We start from the raw sequence: 22,500 nt of genomic DNA on the forward strand, positions 1-22,500 counted from the left end.
AGTGTGTGCTGAATATTGTTTCAGCTGTAGCCGGTAGACTTTTGAAGGTGTGCTCCGATATATTCTTCATTGTTGAATGAATTGAATGAGAGCACATTGGCTTGGAGAAGGACGTTTATTCCGTTTGCTTTGTTGGTTTTTGTGAAAAAGCCATAGATTGTTGAGATGGAGTATGGCGTCAGAGTCAATGGATAGGTCATTAGGTCAGAGATGCTTATTTGTGACTTGAGTTGTTGTGATTTGACGAAGATCTGAAAGATGAACCCACTTGTGGCCTTGTACTGGATCACTTTCTGGTTTGATGCCACAAGCTTCCTTTTAGGTGTGGTAGATGACAGTCTTGAATCTGTTCCTCTTGATAGGTTCAAAGAAAATTACTTTTTTTGTTTGAAGTCGCTCACAGATGAACTCCTCTTTTTTAGTTTTGCCATTTTCAGGGCATTCAGCACATCATAGCGCACCTCTTCTGGCATAGCTGCTCCTGAAGTCAAACTTGTCAAGGGCTGAGAAGTCTCAAGCTGAAATGGGTTGATAAAACACTGAAATGCTTCTACGTCTGAAGGAAATCACTGGGTTTCATCTGGTTTTCATATGTGTATGTATGGTACATATCCATAGATATTCAGTAATGGATCCCCTGTGTATGTGTTGAACTCGGAAACTGTAAGAGACAGACAGACAGGGAGTGGGAGAGATAGAGAAGTCAGATAGAGAGAGGCAAGGTCACTCGCACAGTCACGGGAATATAAACATTTAGTATGATAGGGGTGGCATTTCTATGGGAAAAAACTTTATAGCTGTGAGTTCCGGTTTGAGTCAGACGTGGTGGCGACAGCGAGATGAATCACACCGATAGAGCTCCCAGCTCTCTGATGAGGTTTGGGAGGGGGAAGGGAAATGGCCACGAGGACAGAGCTAGCTACTGGCTAACAGAACCGATAGCTACAGGCTAACAGATTGGCCGCAACCACCAAGCGGGTGTCAGAGAGATTAATCTATTAATCTAGGTTCATTAGACCATCAAAGACTTTTAATCTTGTACGAGATGCTATGTTTATGAAAATAAACATCCTACTGAGAAAGAGATCACGTTTCCAGTACTAATTCTTCTGTTACGGATGCATCAACGGGGTGAGACAGTGTGACAGCCAGTAAGATTGCCATCAACAAACAAACAATAAACACAACGCAGAGACTTCCTGGAACGGCAGATGACGGTTGAAAACACTGATATCTATCACATATCTTCTATTGTTTTGTCTGTGTGGCAGCGGTTGGACTGGAGTATCTTCCCCGATACTCTGAACTTCCTTAACTGTCTCAGGTGGTAGAGGCGCTGCTTCGCCTTTTTTACGACTGTGTCTATGTGTGTTGACCATGTCAGATCCTCTGAGATGTGGACCCCCAGGTACTTAAAGCTGCTCACCCTGTCCACGGTAGCCCCGTTTATCATCAGTGGTGTGTGTGTCTCCTGCTGTCCTCTCCTATAATTCACGATCAGCTCCTTGGTTTTACCAATGTTCAGGAGCAGGCTGTTGTCCTGGCACCAGCGTTCCAGTACCTCAACCTCCTCCCGGTAGGCCTTCTCGTCGTTGTCCGAGATCAGCCCCACCACCACCGTGTCGTCTGCAAACTTCACTATGGAGTTGGAGCTGAACTTGGCCACACAATCGTGTGTGTAGAGTGAGTACAGCAAGGGGCTCAGAACACAGCCCTGGGGGGACCCGATGCTCAGGGTGATGGTGTTGGAGGTCTGACCCCCCACCCTGACCGCCTGGGGTCTTTCACTCAGAAAGTCCAGTACCCAGGCGCTCAGGGCGGAGCTCAGACCCAGCTCGATCAGCTTGTCCACCAGTCTGGTGGGGACTATGGTGTTGAACGCTGAGCTGTAGTCAATGAACAACAGTCTCACATAGCCCCCCTTCTGACGGTCAAGGTGAGAGAGGGTGCTGTGCAGCACCTGGGAGACCGCGTCGTCAGTGGACCTGTTTGTCCTGTATGCAAATTGCATAGGGTCCATATCACTGGGGAGGGAGGCACAAATGTGGTCCTCGACCAGCCTCTCGAAACATTTCATGACCACAGAGGTGAGTGCCACCGGTCTGTAGTCATTTGGACATGTTGGGGAGGGTTTCTTCGGTACAGGGATGATGGTAGACATCTTGAAGCAGGCAGGGACCACTGACTCCGCCAGGGATTATAAAAGATGTGATAGCATACATTTGGAGGCAACTGCTGCATTGCTATCACATCTTTTCAAGTTCAAGTTCTTTAATAGTTGTCATACAGAAGTACAGAATACTTTCATACAAAATGCTTCTTACTGTTTCGCTCCAGAGACTGTGCTAGACAAGATAGTATCAAATAACATAATAACATAATATAGCATGAATTTAGAAGAAGAAAATGAGGTCACAGTGTTCGGTATAGACATATGTACAATGTTCTGAGTTACCATATAATATACAATACACAATACTATGCAGTGTACTAATGTACAGTACTATTCAGTGCAAAGCAGAAATGGGATGAGGTACAATTTTAGGTACAATTTACAGTAAGGTGTACGAGTTGTAGTGCAATCCTTCATCCATAAATATAAAGTGTGGGGAGTGGGTGCTACAGTGTGTTTGTTTAAAGTGGGTGTGTGCTATAAGTGTGTGGAGTGGGTGCTACAGTGTGTTTGTTTAAAGTGAGTGTGTGCGTGTGGATGTGTGTGCTATGTGCGTTTGGTGGTTGTTGTTGTGTAGTGTTCATTCATTGTTCGTTTAGCAGCCTGATGGCCTGGGGATAGAAGCTTCTTCTGAGTCTTTCTGTGCTCGCCTTGAGACTCCTGTATCGCTTGCCTGACCGCAGCAGTTCAAAGAGGCAGTTGTTCGGGTGACTGGAGTCTTTAATGATTCTCTTAGCCTTGCCCTTGCAACGCTTGTAGTAAATGTTCTGGAGGGTGGGGAGCCCCCCTCCAATTGTGCGTTCGGCTGAACGTGTCACTCTTTGTAGTCTGCTTTGGTCTTGTGCAGTGCTATTCCCAAACCAGGAGGTGATGTTGCCGGTCAAGATGCTCTCTATTGTACATGAGTAGAAGTTCTTAAGGATCTTCTGGCTGACTTGGAACTTCCTTAGGCGCCTGAGGAAGTAGAGGCGTTGTCGTGCCTTCTTCACAACACTGTTAATGTGTGTGGTCCATGTCAAGTCCTCGGATATGTAGGCTCCGAGGTACTTAAAGCTGTTGACTCTCTCAACCGGTGCCCCGTCGATGCTGAGGGGGCTGTAGTCCTTGACCCCCGACCTCCTGAAGTCCACAATCATCTCCTTTGTTTTGCTGACGTTCAGGGAGAGGCTGTTTTCCTGGCACCATCCCGCCAGGACCTTGACCTCTTCCAGGTAGGCCCTCTCGTCGTTGGCAGAGATCAGGCCCACCACCACTGTGTCGTCAGCAAATTTGACGATTGTATTGCTACTCCGCTGAGCCACACAGTCGTGTGTGTACAGGGAGTAGAGGAGGGGACTCAGAACACAGCCCTGGGGGGCCCCTATGTTGAGGGTGATGGATGAGGAGGTGCAGTTGCCTGCTCTCACCACCTGGGGTCTGCCAGTCAGGAAGTCCAAGACCCACTGGCAGAGGTCATAGCCCAAGCCCAGGTCCCTGAGCTTGGCTATGAGTATGGAGGGGACTATGGTATTGAATGCCGAGCTGTAGTCGATGAATAGCATTCTCACATAGTTCCCCTGCCTCTTGTCCAGGTGTGATGCTGCTGTGTGCAGCACATGGGATATGGCGTCCTCCGTGGACCTGTTGGGGCGGTATGCAAATTGCAGGGGGTCCATGTTGATGGGGAGGGAGGAGCAGATGTAGCCCTTTACTAGCTTCTCGAAGCACTTCATGGCTATGGAGGTGAGAGCTACAGGGCGGTAGTCGTTGAGGCAAGCAGGCTTGGATTTTTTGGGTACAGGGATAATAGTGGACTTCTTCAGGCAGGTGGGGATGACAGCCTGTTCTAAGGACAGGTTAAATATGTCAGTGAATACTGGGGCCAGTTGGTCGGCACAGACTTTTAGGACGCGGCCGGGGATGCCGTCTGGACCTGCTGCCTTCCTGATATTCACTTTTTTAAAGGTCCGCCTCACCTCTAGCAGCAGGGGTGTATACCTTCCCAAAAATCACTATGAAAGTTAGTCCCCCAAGATGGTAACGACCAACCCTACTGGCTCATGGCCTAGCAGCATGTCGAAGACATTTAACCCCTAACTGCTCCCGATGAGCTGGTTGGCACCTTGCATGGTGTGAGTGAGAACGTGTGAGTGAATGTGGGGCATAAGTTGTAAAGCACTTTGGATAAAAGCACTATATAAATGCAGTCAATTTACCATATTATTGACACATTAAGATAAGATATTCCTTTATTGATCCCCTTGGGGAAATGTGGCCATTTGTACATTATTAACCTGAAAAACAGGGTAAATGATGGACCAAGAAAAACATGTCACTTCTCTCACAGATTCCTCCTGGATTATGAGGGGAAGTGGTGTGATATCAGACACCCAGACAGACAGACAGACAGACAGACAGACAGACAGACAGACAGACAGACAGACAGACAGACAGACAGACAGACAGACAGACAGACAGACAGACAGACAGACAGACAGACAGACAGACAGACAGACAGACAGACAGACATGGAGACAGACAGACAGACAGACAGACAGACAGACAGACAGACAGACAGACAGACAGACAGACAGACAGACAGACAGACAGACAGACAGACAGACAGACAGACAGACAGACAGACAGACAGACAGACAGACAGACAGACAGACAGACAGACAGACAGACAGACAGACAGACAGACAGCTCCTCTAGATGGGTGCAGCCACTTTGTGGTTGGCTATGCCACAACAATATAGAGATAAGGAATGAGGAAACAAGGAAGGTTTAAAAACTCACCTCTCCATCACAGTCCTACAGAAAACTGAGACCATTGTACTGAACACAAGGTAAGATTAAGAAATGATATTCAGTGTAATGTTAAATAAGGAATTTAGGAGTGATTCTGTTTAATCTAGTTTATTATAATTTCTTTAACAAGTTGTCTCAACGTAATTTAAACTAATCGTTTGCACTGTCTGTGGTTTTAGTTGAATATTAGGTGAATATTAAATAGCAAGTTGGGGGGTAGAATGCAACAAGGGTACATGACCATTTTCATTTTTGCATTGAGTTTTTGTTGTTCCAAAAGAAGTAAATGCAGAAAATACAAGTTGAAAGTTTTTTGTATGTACAATAACAAGAGACCAGTGACAGTAACAGATATGTCTTGGTAGTAATAGTAGTTACAATACAAAAAGTGGTTTTCCTACTGTAGTACCATATCACGTTGCCTAACCTTTGTTTGCTTTGCATTTTATCCTAGATGAAGTTCTTGATTCTTTCTGTGATGCTGACAGCATGTGCTGCACAACCTCAAGGTACAGTACTGGAGGCTACACGATTTTGTTTTCTTTAAACAGGGCATTAAACAGCTCACAGGTAATTTTATCCAACACATTGCTTTTAACTCTGATTGATACTTACCTCAGCATGACCCTGCACTAGAATCCTTATCTGGTCATTATGTTGAGCATCCCACTGTGGGTCCTGCTGATCACTGCTCATCCAACCCAGGCCACAACAGCAGCTCCACCACCAGGCCTAGTCCAGGCCACAGCAGCAGCTCTACCATCAGGCCTGTCTTTCTTGATAACTTCCATGATGTACAGTACTAAAGAAATATAGCTCAGGGAAGGAAGTATTAATCCTTGTCGATCTGAACCTAAACTATGAAGATAAGTTAGGTAAAAAAGCATTGAATAGAATCACAAATAAATGTGATCTTACACAGTTAGTAAAGGGGCCCACTAGGATAACTTCCACATCAATGAATGTATGAATGTGTATGCATGTGAATGAATGTTGGTGGTGGTCGGAGGGGCCGTAGGCGATGATTATTCGCCACGCTTCCGTGAGTCTGCCTCAGGGCAGCTCTGGCTGCAATTGTAGCTTACCACCACCGGTATGACTGTGTATGAACGAATAATGGACTCTGTGAAGCGCTCTGAGTCAGAGAAGAGCGCTATATAAATCCAATCCATTATTATTATTATTTTATCAAGAACTCAAATTGACCTAATATTCTCTAACAAACCTGAGAGAGTGCCTAAGACATTTAACATGATTACAGGCCTGTCTGATCACAACCTAACCCTTGTAGTTAGAAAACTTCCCCAAAATCGAGCACACCTTACCTCCAACACAAAATGTAATACATTCAGAATACCTAAGAGCGACATGACTGAATTTGAAAGTGCAATTAAGAACATCAACTGGAAGGACCTAGTATCCACGGCTGCCCTTCTTTATATGAATGCAATGATCATTTCCCATCTCATGTACTGTATGACTAGCTGGACCCATGCAAAAAACACAACCATGACACCCATTCTCTCTCTGTATAAACAGGCCCTCAAGGTGCTGGACCGAAAACCATATACTTATCACCACTGTCACATTCTCAACAAGTACAGAATCCTCAGCTGGGAAAACCTCACAAAATACACTGATGCCTGCCTACTATTCAAGATCTTAAATGGCAAGGCCCCCCCACCCCTCTGTACTTTTATCAAACAAAAAACATCTTATAATAGGTCCACAAGATCTACCCAGAGAGGGGACTGTATTCTGTGCCGTTTAGGTCCAGCTCCTTCAGTCAGTCCTGTTTTGTAGTCAGAGCCACTCAGTTCTGGAACACCCTACCAACTGAAATAAGACACTGTGCTACCTACCACACCTTTACAAAAAAACTCAAGACCTGGTTATTAACCAATCAAACATGTAATCACTTTTAATCATTTTATTGTGTATTTTATTATTGCTTTTATTGTTATGTTGGATTATGTTGTAAATACTGTGTTGCACTGTTAATGTTTCTTATATATTATATTGTCGGTCTCATAACATCTTGCCAAAAGGACTACAGTTGCGAATTAGCCAGCTGGCTAAAACGGACACATTTACAGAAATGTTTATTAATGTGTACTGTCCCTTTTTTTTTTTTTTTTTTTTTAATATACTGAAACTGAAAACTGTCAGAAATGTTGTGAATGATTGTAATGTTTTAACTGCAAGTTCAGTTGTACTGTTTCCACTGTCCAGTTCATTCTATTTCTGATTCATATTTAGTTTGGAATGGAAATGCTCTCTTTGAATCTCTTGTCTTTCTTGATATTTAGATCTTTCAGGTCAAATGTTCACCTTCCCACAAACAACCAACACGGCTCATGTGAAGCTGAGCACATCCAGAGAGGATTTCATGTCTATAACTGTCTGTCTCAGGTAAGAAGATCATTCAAAGCTATGATTAAATCCACTGTGTTTCTGGGCGTGGTAGACATTATGTAATTCATTGTATTCCTACAGGTTCTTCACAGACCTCGAAAGACACCATGCCCTTTTCTCTCTGAGCACACCCACTTTTAGTAATGGCTTCTTGATATTCAAGGGTGGTCGTGCCGGTCAGATACAGATGCATAGTAGGAACACGGCCGCAAGTTTTGATGGTCAGGACTACACACCAAACAGGTGGCATTCGATCTGTGGCAGCTGGGAGTCTAAGTCTGGACTGGCACAGCTGTGGCTGGATGGAAATCCTAGTTCTAGGAAATTCACCAGCTCTGGATCAGCCATTGGAGGAAACACTACCACCACCTTGGGACGCCTGTACGTTAATGCCAAGCAAGCAGTGCAAAAATGCTTCCGCATTCGTCACCGCACGCTAGTGCGGTAAAGCGCCCTTCTTTTCAGACAAATGCTACCGTGCGTGCACCGGCGGCGGCGTGCTCGCTCAGGTGCGTGCGTGCGCCGGCGTGCTCGCGCGAGGTGCCCGCGCATGCGCATGAGATCCGACACGAGCGGAGCTCAATATATATAAGTCACCGCCCCTTATTCAGTATCTAGCAATAGCTCAATTGGCAAGGACACATGGCTGTGGATCCTATGGCTTGTTTGCTGGCGAGTTCGAATCCCATCGAAAATATTTTTTAACGTGATTTTTTTTTAACGTGTATTCTTTCGCCGGTTAAGGTTAGGCATTGTTTCGGAGTTGGTTAAGGTTAGAACGGTTAAGTTTAGGCGCTGTTAAGGAGCTGGTTAAGGTTAGAGTTTGTCAAAGAGAATGGCAATATAATTTCTATGGTTAAGGTTAGGCATGGTTAAGGTTAAGGTTAAGGTTAGGCATTGTTTCGGAGTTGGTTAAGGTTAGAACGGTTAAGTTTAGGCGTTGTTAAGGAGCTGGTTAAGGTTAGAGTTTGTCAAAGAGAATGGCAATAGACAGCCTATTTCCGCGCGACCTGGGCGCTGGGCGGCGGAAAATGAAAGGCGCATTACTGCATGCCACTACGGTAAATTTTTGCACTGCTTGCTTGGCATAAAGCTACACGCCCTTGGGACAGGTAGTAAATCATACTCTACTGGATCGTTTTTTTTTACCATTTCAAATGTTGATTGTTAGTTTATTATGTTAGTATCTCAATGTTCTCATTATGTGAGACTCTCTAAATCAAATATAATAATAATAATAATAATAATAATAATAATAATAATAATAATAATAATAATAATAATAATAATAATAATAATAATAATAATAATAATAATAATAATAATAATAATAATAATAATAATAATAATAATAATAATAATAATACATTTAATTTGTAACGCACCCTACATTCCTAGTGCTACATAGTTAAAAAGAATAAAATAAAAATAGATATATAAAAAAGAAGAACACATAGCAGAACAACATATCATGATAAGACATAAAAACCTATAAAAGGCCTTTCTAAAAAGTAAATATGACAATATGACATGATATATTGTCAATATGTATGACGTGATATTGTGCTCTGTCATAATTGACTCATCCATTCTACTGTTTGTCTATTGTCCACAGGAGCAGGATAACCACGGTGGGGGGTTTGATGCAAACCAGTCCTTTGTTGGCATGCTCTCTGAGGTCCACATGTGGGACCACGTCCTCTCACCGTGTGAGATCCAGCGCTACGTGGACGACCTGAACTTCACCCCAGGGAACGTGCTCAACTGGAGGGCCCTGGAGTTCCAGATCACAGGCAAAGTGCTGCTGGAGACCAAACAAGTCCACTGTGTCTCCTAGATCAGTGGTTCTCAACTGGTCGAGCCTCGGGACCCAACATTTTCCTTAGTCATTAAGTCGCGACCCAAATCTTTTAACCACTATGATTTATTTATTTATTCAAAAGTGCAACTGCTAAAAACCCAATGAAATAAAATAATAATAATAATAATAATAATAATAATAATAATAATAATAATAATAATAATAATAATAATAATAATAATAATAATAATAATAATAATAATAATAATAATAATAATAATAATAATAATAATAATAATAATAATAATAATAATAATAATAATAATAATAATAATAATAATAATAATAATAATAATAATAATAATAATAAATAATATATGCTTCTTAGCAGACTTCTTAGCTTAACATACCAGGGAACTAATGGGATAACTGGGGATGTTGTTTGCTCCTGACAAGAGTCTCAAAGTCTGGGGTGATGGTAGACAAAGCAACTCTGAGGTCATGCTCAATGTTCAGTCTGTTCCTCTGCTTTGTCTTCAGCTGGACCAGAGCTGAGAAGCCACGTTCACAAAGATAGGTAGTGCAAAAATCAATAAAAAAATCAATAATTTTTTTTTTTTACTAAAAAAAAAAAAAAATTACACACATCCGCGACCCACTCACAATGGCCCCACGGCACACTTTTGGGTCGCGACCCACCAGTTGAGAAACACTGTCCTAAATCAAGACCTTAAATTCTCCACCTTACATTTATATTTGATAGTATGTCCGAGGTGAATGTTATAGTTGAAAATCAGCAACTGATTATAAATAAGTATTAAATGATAAGTACTAGAATTAACGTAAGATTTATTCTTGCTTCCTCTTTCTTCTTTCTTACATAATATGCCATAATCTATCTGTGAAGCTGAAAATCTGGACAAAACACACATTCTTCCACTAGCAGGCCAATTTGATTATGTTAATATAACCTCAAGACTATTTTGCCATTCAAAATGTAATGACTGGATGCAAGAGAGATGAAACTGGACTAGAACTAAGAATTTGCTGTAGGTGTCTGAAAGTGGCTAAATCAAAACACATTTAGTCTATGCCCCTAATCGGAGAGTTGTTGATGATTTTAATTTTTTAATTTTTCTGTTGAAATTTGATTGGACCTGGCGATCATTAATCTAAAATAAACATTTAAAGTTGTTGGTCTCCAGAGTCCACACAGCAGGTTTGGTGAGAATCAGGTGAACAGGCTATAGGGAGAGTAGAGACCAAGTTGAAATGTTTGGAAATGACAGTGTAGCAGACTTCATACAGTAATGACAGTGTAACAGACTTCATACAGTAGGTTCTCCTGTCAAAGTTGCTGTCCGTGAGAAGACGTGTCCCTGGATATCAATTTCATGACTGTATGACTAACGGATCAGGAGATACACTAACATGAAAACTGAAAGTTTGGCCTGATGGTGGCGCTAGAGGAAAGGTCATAGGGTCACCACAATCGATAGTGTTCTTCCGCTAGGGGTCACACAAGTCATGTGCACTGTACATTTGAAAAGATTCCGATGAAAGCTAATCAAGTTATCATGTTAATGTATAGGATCTTCTGCGGCGGCGATCGGGGTGAATCTATAATATCCCCGACACTGTCGTCTATTATGTCATCTTACTACAAATATTCTTGTGATCATTTTCAATGTATGTTCTTCGTGTAATTCATCATGCCAACACCACCCCTCCAAACTGGCATTGAATGGATGTAGCCTGGATGTATTCTTCTTTATGCACTCTCCATTTTTGCATGTCCAATTAAATGTTACCTGCAGTACTGTTTGAGTCATGTGTTTATCCAACCAGTGAAGCTTCTGTCACAGGTCGACCGAAATCGACCCGGACGTGAGGATTACCTTGGGGTAGCAGGTTCCCAAACACAATGGATTGAAGAAATAACAAGGAATGCTTTATTGTACAATTAATGAAAGACGGTGGAAATTGTTCCTGTTTTTAACTGGTTTTAACTTTTCTTTATGTTAGTCTAAAAATGAATAGGCAACCAGAAATTATTGTTAGTCAATGGACACCTGCCACGACTAAGCTGGTACACCATCTATAACCGGCCTCTATGGCCTTTCTAGGTAGACATACTACTAAACTCTTTTGTAAATAAAAAGATGTTTGAGGAAAATAGACACACATTTAGGAAAAGTCAAGGACTTGTATCCGAGTGGCTTTTATTTCAACAAAGCGATTCTAAATTCAAACAGTCAAAATTACCTCTTTCTAGTGTTAAGGGGAAATAATATAAGGTACACATTATCCTGAGATTGTGCTTCATACCGTAAAAAAGTAAAGACCAAACACTATATAAAATATACAATATACAACTAAAATGTACAAAATACATAAATGAGGTAGAAGAGGATATGTAAGAATAAATAGATAAAACATGGTGTAATGTTTAAAAAGCGTTTAAAGTGAATGTTTAAAGTTTATTTATTTTTTTATTTTTTTCGTTTATTTGGACGGGACAATGCTAAATGTATGAACACTGTGGAGTGTAAAAATGGCCGGATTTAGCACGAGGCTAATTTCCATCCGTTGTCCCCAAACATAAAAACAGGACTCATAGAAACAGTAAGAAATGTACAAATACATAAAAACAGGACACATAAAAACAGTAAAAAAATTTGCAAATACATAACAGCATGTCACATGTGTTCACATGACCGGTTGGACTTCAGCCATTTTTTTAGTTGCCCTCTAAAAGAAGCAAGGGTGGGGCTTTCCCTTATGGAAATGGGGAGACTGTTCCATGTTTGACTGCCTTTTATGGACAGGACGTTTTGGCCAAACATGGTCAGTCTACGTTGGACCATGCGGTCACCTCTGGTGTCTGACCTGGTGCAGAGTCCAGTGTTTCTTTTTTTGTAGATTAATTCCTGTACAGGAGGGGGAGCTAGTCCATGTAGGCATTTGTAGATGAAACGAGAGCTTTTTAAGACATTGAAATTTTCAAAGCTCAAAAAGCTATATTGTTTCAAAATATTGCAACGGTGGTATGCCAATGGTTTCCTGGCAAATACCTTGATGGCTCTATGATAAAGCTGTTCGATGTGTTTCATGACAGTGACACCAGCAAATTAGCAGTTTGTGAAGCAGTATTCAATATGTGAGAATATCATGCAATGAAGATGCAGCATCAACTGTTAAAAAAGGCCGGATTTGTCTAAAATTAACTAAATTAAAATTAATTGTGCGTTTCACTTTTTTGACATGTTTCTTACAGGATAGGTTCGAGTCCAAGATGATGCCGAGGTACTTGAAATGGGAAACCAATTCCAGTTCCCCCCCCCCCCCCCCCCCAGAAACACATTAGATCTTGTGATTCTGACTGGTCGTTTGCTGAACATCATGCATAGTTTTTTTTGTATTTAGCAGTAGGCATGAGTTTTGCAACCAGTGTTGGACCTTGTTCATTGCATTTGAGAAAAGTGAGTGAAAACAAAGTGAGTGTGTGTCGTGTGGATGTTGTGTGCACTGGATGTAGAATGGATGAGTTAGTGTTACAGTGAGTCCACATTGGGTAGAGGTGTTTGACGAACATCGTCCAACTCCCTGTGAAGGAATGTGAATTGTGTTGTATCATCAAAACAAATCTATGGAGTGGCGTAGCCAGGCCCGGACTGGCCATCGGGAGCACCGGGAGTTTTCCCGGTGGCCTGGCCTTGCTGATAAAAAAAAAATATATATATATACTGTAATAATATATATATATACATATATATATATATATATATTTCTTTTTTTGCAGTCATGCCACATAACTTATAAGAAGCAGGCCAGGCCAGTGTTTCTATTTGCGGCGACGCGATAGTTAGATAACCTAAGTGGGGAACAACCAGGAGATCACTGTGACAATCAATCAATCAATCTAATTTAATTGTATAGCACATTTAGACATGACACAACCAAAATGCTTCACAGTAAGTCACATAGCAAAAAAAAGTTGGCATTTAAAGGGTTAACATTCGAAAATGTATTGAATATGTGGTGGTTATGATCAGGGCTGAAGTTGAATAAAAGATTTATGAAAGAAAAAGCATATCATGTTTTTATGGCGTTTTTGAAGAGGACAATTTCCCTAATTAGGGAACTCCCTAATGGTAAGAGTGAGTATTTTTTTCAATTTGACATTACAAAAAACAAAAAATCCATCGGAATCAGTGTTGTTGCTAATCATTGACATTATGCTAGCCTGTAATAACCCCCCCCCCCCATAACGAATCCACTTTGCATTTGATATATTGAAGATATTTAAATGTTTGTGTTTTTTTTTTTTTTACAATAATTTGTGATGCCATCACAAACACTGGCATTTAAAGGGTACAATTTCAAAAAGTCCTGCACCAGAATGCAGGAAATGAAGTCTTTGTAACAAAAGAAATCCTGGTGGGGGACCCCCAGACCCCCCGCTTAAAAAGTGGCCTGACTGGGACTATATTTCACACTATATTTCCCGGCCTGAGTTATTTCCCCAGTCCGGCCCTGGTCAGAGACGTGTGTGTGTGCGTGTGTGCGTGTGCGTGTGCGTGTGCGTGTGCGTGTGCGTGTGTGTGTGTGTGTGTGTGTGTGTGTGCGTGCGTGCGTGCGTGCGTGCGTGCGTGCGTGCGTGCATGCTATTATAGGAAGCCGCTCAATTTGGAGGAGGCGTTGTTTCCTTTACCCATGATTCATGTCCGATGTGTCTGACAACAAGTAGTTCAGCCGTACTGTATGTAACAGCGTTCTGCCGTCCATCATGCACTTTGTACCTGGCTGTTCTTTCATACTTTGTGACCGCACTGGCAGTGTTTATGTCCTTTGTACTGTATGAGGCTTCCTTGTACTTCTGTTCATGTGGACATAAATAAACATTTAAAATGTGTGTGTGCGTGTGTGTGTGTGTTCGTGTGTGTGTGTGTGTGTGTGTGTGTGTGTGTGTGTGTGTGTGTGTGTGTGTGTGTGTGTGTGAGAGCATGTGTGTGTGAGAGCATGTGTGTGTGTGTGTGTGTGTGTGTGTGTGTGTGTGTGTGTGTGTGTGTGTGTGTGTGTGTGTGTGTGTGTGTGAGCATGTGTGTGTGTGTGTGTGTGTGTGTGTGTGTGTGTGTGTGTGTGTGTGTGTGTGTGTGTGTGTGTGTGTGTGTGTGTGTGTGTGTGTGTGTGTGTGTGTGTGTGTGTGTGTAGATCCTGGTGGCTCTGAGACATCTCCACATCAAGAACATTGTTCACTGTGACCTGAAACCAGAGAACGTGCTGCTGGCCTCAGCTGACTCCTTCCCTCAGGTACACGGGGGTGTGTGTGTGTGTGTGTGTGTGTGTGTGTTCTTCCCTCAACATCCCCTTCTTGATAATGTACATTATCATTTGATTGGCTGTTTTTAAATAAAGCGCGGCCGCAGGATTAATAACGTTAACGTTAGTTCGGCCAGAGAAACAAATATACTCATTGAAATGATTGGACCTGTGACATTTGTACTTTGTCTAGGTCTGCATTTTAAATGTAAAGAGGAAAAAGTATGTTTTTCTTCTCTGAAATGTAATTGAGTAAAAGTACAAAGTATACAAACCTAATAATACTCGAGTAAATTACAAATCCCCCGAAACAGTACTTAAGGATTGTAACGAAGTACAATTAGTCAAGTACTTTACACCCCTGCATATAGGCACAACGAAATAAGAATAAACAGCTAAGACAGTTACAAGTCGAGACACGGTGGTCACAGCTCATGTGAAATGCAGCGAGAGAAGGAATAACCTTCAGCTTCAGATAAACTGGCCCCTGTAAATATCCACCTCCCCCCACCCAACCCCCTCCAATGTACAGTTTCTCCCCCCCCCCCCCCCCCCCAAATGTATACTCTCTTTTAGAAACTCTGTCTCTTAAACAGTACTGTATATTTGTTGTTACGATGAATTGAAAATGGGGGACCCTGATGTAAACAAGACGAAAGTCTTTCTCTGGTCTGCATCCCCTTAACAATTGTGTGTATTGAGCCGTACTGTATTGTACCCATTCTGCAATCTGTTAATACAGTTTTCAATCAATCAATCAATCAATCAATCAATCAATCAATCAATCAATCAATCAATCAATCAAGAGTCAGTCGGAGGGCATTCCAGGTGTTGGAAGCATCAAAGGAAAAAGCAGTTTTTCCTAGTTCAGAGCGAACTGGAGGAACCCTAAGAACCAGCCAGTCATTTGAACGTGTAGAATTGGTTCCAAGATTCCATTCTAACAGTGTTGTGATGTAAGGGGGAAGCTTACCAATAAGCGCTTTAGAAATAAACAAATACCAACAATGTGTATTCCATGGAGACAGCTCGAATCCTCGACCCTAATGAGCAGATCATCAGCCCTTCTCCGACTTTCCACTTGGAAAAATACGACCTTGAATCTCTTGAAACACCCGTTATCCTACAACAGCACAACAACAACAAGTTTGAAGATTGTCCTTCATGAAATCTAAAAGCCAGCTGTGCTCTTTTGATCCATCACGAAGTCGCCTTGTTACCAAACCTCTGATGCTGCAGGGGAGAAAGAAACTGCTGGTTTTACAGTTAATGAGCTTTCACACCAGAGGTGTGGGCGGGCGTCACGTCTGGGTCCTGCGCTGAAAACAATGATCCGAGCTCGAGTGAAGCCTTCTGTCCTTACAGCAGCCTCCGCGCACATCAGGTCTGACTCTGTCCTTACAGCAGCCTCTCGCACATCAGGTCTGACTCTGTCCTTACAGCAGCCTCTCGGACATCAGGTCTGACTCTGTCCTTACAGCAGCCTCCGCGCGTCGGGTCTGAAAGCCCCTTGAGGTGTCGCTTCCCTGACCTGATCGTCCACGCAGAGGTGTTGCTGCCACCCCGACCTGATCGTCCACACAGAGGGCGAAGTGGCCGATGTTGTGTCAAATTTTGATGCCTAGAAAAGAAGCAATTCCGGAGGGTGTAATGGAAGTAATGTAACGAGTAACGTGACAAATCACTGCTCCCGCAGAGAGTAATAAGTAAAGTAATAATGTTACTTTAAGAGAGTAAAGAGTAATGCGTAACAAGGAATAACAAATCCACACAGCGAGAAACAGACCTGCATTGATTGGACTGTCCTGGACCGAAGGATATGGGTGGGATTCTCCTTTAACCAAACTACCAAAATGGTTAACCCTTTCACGGCGATAATACAGAAGGTTAACCCTTTCACTGCCACGTGACAAAGGGTTAACCCTTTCACAACCACACTACAGAAGGTTAACCATTTCACTACCAGACGGTTAGCCCCTTCGCCTCAAATAGATCCGCTATCGGCTCTATCTTTAATCTTTCAAAAATTTTCAGTTACTATCGCTATCAGCTCTATCTTTAATCTTAATCTTAATCTTTCAAAATGTTCAGTTGGTATCGCTATCAGCTCTTTCTTTAATCTTTCAAAATGTTTAGTTGGTATCGCATGCACTTATCTGTGTTTCATTACACATATGAGTGCATACCTACCAACTGTCCGCCTGTTTTATTGCAACACTACTACTAATGTGGTGAATTTTTTCCTATTGCTAGGTTTTAGTGAGTTTTTCCTTACCTTCGCGTGGGGTCTGGGAGTGTTGCATTTATTTAAAAAAAAATTGGACTTTATGGTGTTTTTGTTTTATTCTTGACTTATTGTGATGTTTTCTTCTTGACTTGTTTAAAGAAGACGTGTCCGGCCCATGGGGACATTAACGTGTGTTGTCGGGCCGTACAAATACATTTTATTTTAAATTTTGATTTGGTAGTGAAAGGTTAACCTTCTGTAGTGTGGTAGTGAAAGGGTTAATCCCCAGCTGTTCTGGATGGGTCTGTTCCGTGTTCAGCAGAGGAGGACTGGGTTGTACCGGGCTGGCGTGAAGGTGTGGTTCTGTTTTGGAGGAAACTCTTATCGGTGAAAGGATGAGCAATAGTTTGGATTAGGGATGTTCGATATTGACTTTTTTACAGATATCCGATATACCGATATTGTCCAACTCTTAACTTCCGATACCGATATCAACCGATACCGATATATGCGGGGTTTCCCCCCCCCCAAAAAACGGAATAATTTCAGGTAATTAACATTACATACATGTATCTCTTGTCGTGGAATTAACACAGCATTATGCATACTTTTGACAATAAATAAAATAAGAATTTGTTCTTACTTCCTTGCCTGGGTAAATAAAGGTTAAATAAATGTCAAAAATGTATATATGGTCGCCCAAGTGGCGAACCATGTAACGCGCTGCGTCGTGACGCGGCCGACCCGGGATCGATTCCCGGACCTGGCGTCTTTTGCTGAATGTCTTCTCTCTCTCTCTCTCTCTCTCTCTCTCTCTCTCTCTCTCTCTCTCTCTCTCTCTCTCTCTCTCGGACTGCCCGGTAGTAAAAACAATAAAAATCTACCAAAAACATAATTAAAAGAAAATATATATATAATTAAAAAATTTTAACCGATACCGATAATTTTTGATATTACATTTGAATGCCAATATCGGCTGATAATATCAGTAGGCCGATAATATCGGACATCCCTAGTTTGGATGCATTATCATGTCTTGTGTTAAGTTGTGATGTTTTAGTAGTTTCGTCTGCAATGTTAGGTACCGTTGCCCTCTTGGCCAGATATTTAATTCATTAATAAATCTGACTCTCAACGGGATGTACCCGGTTAAATCAAACGGACGTGTTTGCTTCCACGTTCTCCGTTCTCTGTGCAGGTGAAGCTGTGCGACTTTGGCTTCGCTCGTATCATCGGTGAGAAGTGTTTCAGACGCTCGGTGGTCGGGACGCCCGCCTACCTGGCGCCGGAGGTGCTGCGGAACAAAGGCTACAACAGGTCGCTGGACATGTGGTCCGTGGGAGTGATCATCTACGTCAGGTAGGAGGTCTAGAGATCATATACGTCAGGTAGGAGGTCTAGAGATCATATACGTCAGGTAGGAGGTCTAGAGATCATATACGTCAGGGAGGAGGAGGTCTAGAGATCATATACGTCAGGTAGGAGGTCTAGAGATCATATACGTCAGGTAGGAGGTCTAGAGATCATATACGTCAGGTAGGAGGTCTAGAGATCATATACGTCAGGTAGGGAGGAGGTCTAGAGATCATATACGTCAGGTAGGAGGTCTAGAGATCATATACGTCAGGTAGGAGGTCTAGAGATCATATACGTCAGGTAGGGAGGAGGTCTAGAGATCATATACGTCAGGTAGGGAGGAGGTCTAGAGATCATATACGTCAGGTAGGAGGTCTAGAGATCATATACGTCAGGTAGGAGGTCTAGAGATCATATACGTCAGGTAGGGAGGAGGTCTAGAGATCATATACGTCAGGTAGGAGGTCTAGAGATCATATACGTCAGGTAGGGAGGAGGTCTAGAGATCATATACGTCAGGGAGGAGGAGGTCTAGAGATCATATACGTCAGGGAGGAGGTCTAGAGATCATATACGTCAGGGAGGAGGAGGTCTAGAGATCATATACGTCAGGTAGGGAGGAGGTCTAGAGATCATCTACGTCAGGTAGGAGGTCTAGAGATCATATACGTCAGGGAGGAGGAGGTCTAGAGATCATATACGTCAGGGAGGAGGTCTAGAGATCATATACGTCAGGGAGGAGGTCTAGAGATCATATACGTCAGGTAGGAGGTCTAGAGATCATATACGTCAGGGAGGAGGAGGTCTAGAGATCATATACGTCAGGTAGGAGGAGGTCTAGAGATCATATACGTCAGGAAGGAGGAGGTCTAGAGATCATATACGTCAGGTAGGAGGAGGTCTAGAGATCATATACGTCAGGGAGGAGGTCTAGAGATCATATACATCAGGTAGGAGGTCTAGAGATCATATACGTCAGGTAGGAGGTCTAGAGATCATATACGTCAGGTAGGGAGGAGGTCTAGAGATCATATACGTCAGGGAGGAGGAGGTCTAGAGATCATATACGTCAGGTAGGTAGGAGGTCTAGAGATCATATACGTCAGGGAGGAGGTCTAGAGATCATATACGTCAGGGAGGAGGTCTAGAGATCATATACGTCAGGGAGGAGGAGGTCTAGAGATCATATACGTCAGGGAGGAGGAGGTCTAGAGATCATATACGTCAGGTAGAAGGTCTAGAGATCATATACGTCAGGGAGGAGGTCTAGAGATCATATACGTCAGGGAGGAGGTCTAGAGATCATATACGTCAGGTAGGGAGGAGGTCTAGAGATCATATACGTCAGGGAGGAGGAGGTCTAGAGATCATATACGTCAGGTAGGTAGGAGGTCTAGAGATCATATACGTCAGGTAGGAGGTCTAGAGATCATATACGTCAGGGAGGAGGTCTAGAGATCATATACGTCAGGGAGGAGGTCTAGAGATCATATACGTCAGGGAGGAGGTCTAGAGATCATATACGTCAGGGAGGAGGAGGTCTAGAGATCATATACGTCAGGGAGGAGGTCTAGAGATCATATACGTCAGGGAGGAGGAGGTCTAGAGATCATATACGTCAGGGAGGAGGTCTAGAGATCATATACGTCAGGTAGGGAGGAGGTCTAGAGATCATATACGTCAGGGAGGAGGAGGTCTAGAGATCATATACGTCAGGGAGGAGGTCTAGAGATCATATACGTCAGGTAGGGAGGAGGTCTAGAGATCATAGACGTCAGGTAGGAGGAGGTCTAGAGATCATATACGTCAGGTAGGAGGTCTAGAGATCATATACGTCAGGTAGGGAGGAGGTCTAGAGATCATATACGTCAGGGAGGGAGGAGGTCTAGAGATCATATACGTCAGGTAGGGAGGAGGTCTAGAGATCATATACGTCAGGGAGGAGGTCTAGAGATCATATACATCAGGTAGGGAGGAGGTCTAGAGATCATATACATCAGGTAGGAGGTCTAGAGATCATATACGTCAGGTAAGAGGTCTAGAGATCATATACGTCAGGGAGGAGGAGGTCTAGAGATCATATACGTCAGGTAGGAGGTCTAGAGATCATATACGTCAGGGAGGAGGTCTAGAGATCATATACGTCAGGTAGGGAGGAGGTCTAGAGATCATATACGTCAGGTAGGAGGAGGTCTAGAGATCATATACGTCAGGGAGGAGGTCTAGAGATCATATACGTCAGGTAGGAGGTCTAGAGATCATATACGTCAGGGAGGAGGAGGTCTAGAGATCATATACGTCAGGGAGGAGGTCTAGAGATCATATACATCAGGTAGGAGGAGGTCTAGAGATCATATACGTCAGGGAGGGAGGAGGTCTAGAGATCATATACATCAGGTAGGAGGAGGTCTAGAGATCATATACGTCAGGTAGGGAGGAGGTCTAGAGATCATATACGTCAGGGAGGGAGGAGGTCTAGAGATCATAGACGTCAGGTAGGAGGAGGTCTAGAGATCATATACGTCAGGGAGGAGGAGGTCTAGAGATCATATACGTCAGGTAGGAGGAGGTCTAGAGATCATATACGTCAGGTAGGGAGGAGGTCTAGAGATCATATACGTCAGGGAGGGAGGAGGTCTAGAGATCATATACGTCAGGGAGGGAGGAGGTCTAGAGATCATATACGTCAGGTAGGAGGTCTAGAGATCATATACGTCAGGTAGGAGGTCTAGAGATCATATACGTCAGGTAGGGAGGAGGTCTAGAGATCATATACGTCCAGGCCTGGAATTCCTTGAAAACAGCAAATTTTTTTAACAAGGTGCTTAAAAAGTCCTTGAAATTCAAATCAACCATTCGCATTGAAAGTTTTGTTCATCCACGATAAAAATTGTTCTGAATCAAAAAATATATTTGTTGTATCTAAAGTGTAACTAATTGTCGGAAATAGTTTTTTTAAGCCATGCATATTGGATCAGATTTTCTTGGTCTGGTCTGATGACATCATGCTGGTCTGATGATGACATCACTCTGGTCTGATGACAACATGCTGGTCTGGTCTGATGATGACATCACTCTGGTCTGATGACATCATGCTGGTCTGATGATGCCATCACTCTGGTCTGATGACATCATGCTGGTCTGGTCTGATGACATCATGCTGGTCTGGTCTGATGACATCATGCTGGTCTGATGATGACATCACTCTGGTCTGATGACATCATGCTGGTCTGGTCTGATGACAACATGCTGGTCTGATGACATCACTCTGGTCTGATGACATCATATCTGGTCATTCTTCCTCAGCCTCAGCGGGACCTTCCCCTTCAACGAAGACGAGGACATCCATGACCAGATCCAGAACGCTGCCTTCATGTACCCTCCTCACCCCTGGAAGAAGGTGTCCCAGGAAGGTAGCTACCCTTCATGTACCCTCCTCACCCCTGGAAGAAGGTGTCCCAGGAAGGTAGCTACCCTTCATGTACCCTCCTCACCCCTGGAAGAAGGTGTCCCAGGAAGGTAGCTACCCTTCATGTACCCTCCTCACCCCTGGAAGAAGGTGTCCCAGGAAGGTAGCTACCTTCATGTACCCTCCTCACCCCTGGAAGAAGGTGTCCCAGGAAGGTAGCTACCTTCATGTACCCTCCTCACCCCTGGAAGAAGGTGTCCCAGGAAGGTAGCTACCCTTCATGTACCCTCCTCACCCCTGGAAGAAGGTGTCCCAGGAAGGTAGCTACCCTTCATGTACCCTCCTCACCCCTGGAAGAAGGTGTCCCAGGAAGGTAGCTACCCTTCATGTACCCTCCTCACCCCTGGAAGAAGGTGTCCCAGGAAGGTAGCTACCCTTCATGTACCCTCCTCACCCCTGGAAGAAGGTGTCCCAGGAAGGTAGCTACCCTTCATGTACCCTCCTCACCCCTGGAAGAAGGTGTCCCAGGAAGGTAGCTACCCTTCATGTACCCTCCTCACCCCTGGAAGAAGGTGTCCCAGGAAGGTAGCTACCCTTCATGTACCCTCCTCACCCCTGGAAGAAGGTGTCCCAGGAAGGTAGCTACCTTCATGTACCCTCCTCACCCCTGGAAGAAGGTGTCCCAGGAAGGTAGCTACCTTCATGTACCCTCCTCACCCCTGGAAGAAGGTGTCCCAGGAAGGTAGCTACCTTCATGTACCCTCCTCACCCCTGGAAGAAGGTGTCCCAGGAAGGTAGCTACCCTTCATGTACCCTCCTCACCCCTGGAAGAAGGTGTCCCAGGAAGGTAGCTACCTTCATGTACCCTCCTCACCCCTGGAAGAAGGTGTCCCAGGAAGGTAGCTACCCTTCATGTACCCTCCTCACCCCTGGAAGAAGGTGTCCCAGGAAGGTAGCTACCCTTCATGTACCCTCCTCACCCCTGGAAGAAGGTGTCCCAGGAAGGT

General features: G+C 43.5%; 2 protein-coding genes across 2 annotated transcripts in view; both read left to right on the forward strand.

The window, feature by feature from the left end:
- The window catches only part of prkd1 (protein kinase D1), a gene marked incomplete at both ends in the record, with an annotated part of 165,017 nt that overhangs the window by 113,473 nt on the left and 29,044 nt on the right, over positions 1-22,500 (forward strand). The window contains 3 exons of the mRNA XM_084308561.1: positions 14,394-14,492; positions 17,927-18,087; positions 21,391-21,497. Of these exons, the coding sequence (XP_084164687.1) occupies positions 14,394-14,492; positions 17,927-18,087; positions 21,391-21,497 (367 nt within the window). The remainder of the gene's footprint in view (positions 1-14,393; positions 14,493-17,926; positions 18,088-21,390; positions 21,498-22,500) is intronic.
- Positions 4,923-9,366, forward strand: LOC311248886 (mucosal pentraxin-like). Its single transcript, XM_084338115.1, has 5 exons — positions 4,923-5,001; positions 5,418-5,472; positions 7,273-7,375; positions 7,460-7,763; positions 8,994-9,366. Exons 2-5 carry the CDS (start codon positions 5,418-5,420, stop codon positions 9,213-9,215), a joined length of 684 nt encoding a protein of 227 aa, XP_084194241.1. The 5' UTR covers positions 4,923-5,001; the 3' UTR covers positions 9,216-9,366.

Source organism: Notolepis coatsorum (genome assembly GCF_963971535.1).
Source record: "Notolepis coatsorum genome assembly, chromosome: 2".
Classification (NCBI taxonomy): Eukaryota; Metazoa; Chordata; class Actinopteri; order Aulopiformes; family Paralepididae; genus Notolepis; species Notolepis coatsorum.

Bases quoted from the DNA above. Each gene is read 5' to 3' on its own strand.
- LOC311248886 (XM_084338115.1), top strand. From the start codon at position 5,418: ATGAAGTTCTTGATTCTTTCTGTGATGCTGACAGCATGTGCTGCACAA. The intron at 5,473-7,272 runs GTACAGTACTGG...CTTGATATTTAG, and splicing joins ATGTGCTGCACAACCTCAAG to ATCTTTCAGGTCAAATGTTC. The intron at 7,764-8,993 runs GTTAATGCCAAG...TATTGTCCACAG, and splicing joins CCACCTTGGGACGCCTGTAC to GAGCAGGATAACCACGGTGG.